This window comes from Alligator sinensis, unplaced genomic scaffold, assembly GCF_000455745.1.
Source record: "Alligator sinensis unplaced genomic scaffold, ASM45574v1 scaffold964_1, whole genome shotgun sequence".
NCBI lineage: Eukaryota > Metazoa > Chordata > Crocodylia > Alligatoridae > Alligator > Alligator sinensis.
In genome coordinates this window covers 856145-861066 of record NW_005842680.1, presented here as the reverse complement: position 1 = coordinate 861066, position 4922 = coordinate 856145, and the positions used below count along the sequence as shown (strand labels likewise).

The window sequence follows — 4922 nt, the reverse complement described above, 5'->3', positions numbered from 1 at the left end:
ATTCCTCCCTGGAGCCGCCTCGGGTCGCTCGAGATAAGAGACTCCCCGTTTTCAAGTGCTTGGGGCCAGCCCGCGAGGGAGACGTGCTCTATGAGCGTAGAGTGCAAGGGCACAAAAGGTTTGTGTTGCCAGCGCGCGTTTCCTGTAAGTCTTATCAGAGATTTTAAATATGAAAGTGAAGCGACTTCTGTGGAAAAGCCCCAGCACCTATTCAGGCCAAACCTGTCTCTTTTTTTTTTTATGACCCCGGAAGCTCAGAACAGCGAGGGCAAAGGCACATCACGAATGAGGTCTGTGACCTGACGGTGTTATGCAATGGTCAGGGCTGAAGTCCCAATGCCAAGCAGAGGCCTGGCTCCTGCACAGCGATCCCTCAGCTCCTAATGCAGCAGGCAGCTCCCAAGGAGAAGCTGCTTGAACAGAGGCCTCCAAGGAGGCAGACGGACAGGTTTCCAGTGCAGGGGGCAGCCTGGAAGATGGACACAGAGACAGGTGCACGAAGCAGCAGCAAGAGAGGACAGGGGCTTCCATCGGGCACAGGGCATGGAGCAGGCGGGGAACGGGGCAGGGGTACAAGGAGTCGTCAGCCCAGTGCCTGGCCCAAACGAGGAAGATGTCAGCAAGGGTTAAGGGTTGAGCCATGCCCCTCAGTCACATGAGCGAGGTGGAAAGATAAGGTCAGAGGCATGACAGGGAGGAGGTGAGGCCCCAGCGTGGCGGAGGGGCCTTTGAAGGGCACTGCCATCCCTGCCTGGGTAGCAGGACCCGCAGCAAGCGGGCAGCAGCAGGTGCTCTGCAGTGGACCCAATCCTCCCAGACCAGCCTCTGCACCTTCCACCCCTGAACCCTGCCCTCCTGCCTGCGTGTGTCCCATTCCCTAGCACGCTGGCTCCCAAATCACTTGGCCACTTCGGAGAACACCCTCTTACACCCAGGGCCAATGCGTGACAAGCACTACAGCCAAGGGCCTTCCTCCCAGCCCTGCTCACCATCAGACACTCGTAGGACAGAAAGACAGACACGGGGGCCGGGAGATGCTTCTAGTGCCAGCAACGAGAGTGAGGGACTCGGGACACTCACAGCACCGAGCGCTTGGGAAGCGGAGGAACGAAGCACCTGGATTATCCTCCCAATGCCAGCGCAGAGGGCGAGTGGCTCTGCGGTGCTCCTGCTCTGTCTGTGCACGCTCCAAGGGCCGAGGCTGCTGACACCATCCCTGCGCTTACACCAGCTTGGGCCCCACGAGTCATTTCAGCCCAGCTCCGCGACACCCTCCGACTGTTCAACAAGCAACCAGAGCTTGCTTTGCATGTCGAACAGCCACTTCCGAGGTGAAGACTTCAGCCTTTCCTCCCCCACCCACCTCCACGCAACAAAGCCCAGCCGTTTCTATTTTCTGTAACGCGGGGTTGAAGAGCACGGCACCCACACGTCACAGGTCATTTCCAGAACCAGCCTTGAAAGAACAACGAGTTTCTAAAACTCCTGAAATAGAGGATTAGGATACAACGCAAGCGAAACCTCCCTCGGCTGCAATGATGGGAATCAAAGGAATACCTCGACAAGCAGCATTTTTCCTGCCAGGGTGTCAAGAAATGCCGATTCTTTCTACCACTCTATGCTCCCTGTCTCCCACATTATCGAGCCTGCCGGCTGCATCTGTCCTCCACGGGCACGTATCTGAAGCGTCACGTCCCCGCAAAACATAACGGGATTCTCTAGTCTAATCAGTGCTCTCTCCTTTACAACAGCTGCTCCCTTAGTCAGTAGGAAAGTCAGATTTAAGAGCAGGCCTGCAGTCTTTCTGGGCCCCGAGATAAAGAGGGAAGTGTGACACTGCCAGAAAGTGCATCTCCTTCCCTCCCACCTCGAACCCGATGTGAAAGACTGACTTCATGGAACATTTCTGCCAGGGCCTGTGTCTACAAGGCGCCTGTCAGACTTCTTCCTTGAGAAAGGTTTGACACCGAAATGATGTCACCAAGCTCAGCGTCGAGGAGTCACCTCCATTCGTGTACAGAAGGAACACACCCAGTGGGAATTTTCCCCAAACAGGCACGCTGCAATCCACCCGGACATGTGCCAACATCACAGCCCCGGGAAGACGAAAGGAGACCGAGGCTCGCTGCCCTCTGAAGCCCCAGCTCGCAATCCCGAACTTGTAACGAGAGGAGAAATGGGCCGATTGGATTTGGTAACTACCAAGCAAAATTCCCTTAGAAGGAAGTAGAAACTAATTTCCACCATGATTTGCATACGGTTGCCATGAGCAGGTCAGGGAGGCTGCTGCATGCTGTGCCAGTGAATCAGCAGGGACCGCACACTATTAATACAGGAAGTTTCAGAACGGAATTCCCCTCGCGGTGAACGGGCTTCAAAAAAAAAAAAGGCAGGCACCCGACAGCTTTGCAAACATTAAACTTTGCTCCCGCCGCCCTGTTTTTACTGCACCTTTGCAGGAACTGGGGAGAAAGGTTATTTATGCCTTTAAAATGGCAGCTACGCAGAGTGTGAAACCAGTCACGGGAAGGACAACACAAGCAGCCCAGCTGCCGGCTCCCAGCGCTGCACAGTCCGTGCTGCCCCGTCCCCTCCGATACAGGCTTATCAAGGGCTTAGCAGAGGGGAGCCAGGCACGATTTCCCTGCAAGGGCCTGCTCTGAAGTTTACTCATAACAAGTGGCCCGGGGTGATTGCGGCGTGTAACGAGAGGGTTTGTTAATAAAACACACAGGGCATAAATGTGGGTAAACACATTAACAGCTCCCCTGAGCCAGAGGCAACCTGTGACACAAGCTGGGAGAGAGAGAGAGGGGACACCCTGCAAGAGGGCTCTCTCCCCGCGTTAGGCAGCGGGTAGGGAAGAGAGGTGCCACGGGGGCTGCAAAGGTGGCAATGCGAGGGGGGGAAAGGGCTGGCCAAGCCCCTGCCCTGAGGCTTCCTGCTGCCATGCATGCCCGCTCTGACATGGGAAGCAAGCGGCAGAGCTGCCTCTATGAGCGAGGCTTGCTGGAGGGCTAGCAGCTCCGACGTCAGGGCAGCCAGTGGACCAGGGGTGTGGGGAGTAGCCACAAAGCTACAGCTTTATGGGGACGAAATCAGCTTTCCAGGGAGCTGTCCCAGACTCTGGAGTCTCCACTGGGAAGCAAGCAACGTGGGTGAATCCGTGTCTGGCAGGGACACACTGGGCACATGGCATCATGCTGATGCCCCAAGAGGGCACCCACGTCTCACCCGCCCGCAGCCAGGCTGGCTACAGCTCTCTGTTCACGGGACGGGGCAGCACGCAGGGCAGAGGCCTCCCCCCGAGCTCCACGGACAGCGCGTGCTGCTGCAGCTCGAGGTCTCGTGGGCAGGAGTCTGCTCCACTTTCTGGCAGCGAGGTCAGCTGTCCCTCTAGGTCTGTTTTAAAATGAGGTCAGACCACCCAAGCCTGGGGAAGTGCGACTTCGCTGGGGTTTCCCTACTGGAAAGGCCCACGGCCCCTTCCCAACCCAGGTGAAAGGGCAAGCGCAGCAGATCGCACTCAGTCCGGGCCCAGCAGGACCTGGCGAGGGACGTGTTCTCCTTCCGGCCAGCCAGGACTGGCAGATACCGCTCTAGCTAAGCCTTCATTGTCAAGCGCTTTCTGCTGCCCTGGGCGAAATCCCTGCAGCAGGGCCCGTGTGCACATCCCAGCGGCTCCAGGCCGGAGAGGCGAAGACCACCGGAGAAAGCGGCTTGGGAAGCGGCATGGTGGAAGCAGCGCCCACATCCTGCCGCAGTCCCGTGGTCAGCTGGTCCCACAGGGCTGTGCCTTCCCTCCCATGAAGGAAAGGGGAAACGCAGCATCCCCACCCAGAGAGAAGTCACTTGGACGAGCCCTACCCCAGCCCCCCCGGGCAGACGCCCTTCCCAGCCCTCTTGGGGCATCAGCATGGGCCAGAGTCACCAGGCCACAGCAGTCTGTGCCATCCCAGGAGATGGGCTTCCCCGTGCTGTTGTGTTGGTACTCGCATGCCCTGCCCTGCACTCCCAGCCTGTGCTAGGCCCTGGACAGATGGCCCGTGGGGCCGGCTTCTGGTTGCAGCACCGCTGGGAGAAAGGCTGGCTCCACCGGCGTCCCAGAGCTGCTGAAGATGACCGGCCCCTTCCCTTCCCTTCCCTTCCCTTCCCCTCCCCTCCCCGTCTCTGCGAGGTACAGTACTTGTGCTTCAAGCCACTAGGCCTTCAGTAAGAAAGCCAGCTCAGGATTACAGCCTCCCTTTATTAACCCCCTAATTATTTCTTGAGCAACTTCCTGCTTTTGGAGCTTGCATAAAACCATTAGGTAACAAAGCTGCACACCATGGAGCCCATTTCGGCTCCCCAATGACACCAAAGGTCTCAGGGGGCGCCCAGGCCACTGCCGAGTGCTGCCTTGCTTGGAAGAGGCAGCTGTAGGAAGGTGCCGGGAGGCAAGGGAGGGCCCAGGCTGCCATGGCCCGAGCCCCGAGCTCCTTCCCACAGCTGGATGGAGACCCCGTGCCCGAGGGAGCGCTGCCCCCGCCTCGAGAGACGCCAAGCCTACCTCATGGCCACGTTGCTCCCGTCAATGACCACAGGCCTCAGGTTACTGCTCTCCTTCTCCTCCAGCACGGGCACGAGCTGCGGGGTCTTGTTGGCAAGGCCCCCCCGAGGGACCAGCGGGGCTTCCCTGCCCTCCTGCGGGGCATCGCTCGCCTCCCGCTCGGCCGCGGCCGCCCCGTGCTTCACCAGCTCCCCGAGGACGGCGTTGGTGTCCGCGTCGAGGCCCAGCTTCTGGAGGACGGCGCGGATCTCCTCCGAGGTGTAGCCCAGCTTGCGGAAGAAGTCCACTCTCATCTTCATCTCCGTGCTGTCCACGGGGCCCGGCTCGGCGCTCCCCAGCCGCTCCGGGGCCGTGCCCGCCCGGCTGGGGTGGG

The 4922-nt window shown here is 59.3% G+C and overlaps 1 protein-coding gene across 1 annotated transcript in view; it reads right to left on the bottom strand.

Moving 5' to 3' along the window:
- ZC3H12A (zinc finger CCCH-type containing 12A) overlaps positions 1-4922 on the bottom strand; it is a 35908-nt gene that overhangs the window by 6375 nt on the left and 24611 nt on the right. The window contains exon 3 of the mRNA XM_006033934.3: positions 4550-4912. Coding sequence (XP_006033996.1) covers positions 4550-4912 — 363 coding nt within the window. The remainder of the gene's footprint in view (positions 1-4549; positions 4913-4922) is intronic.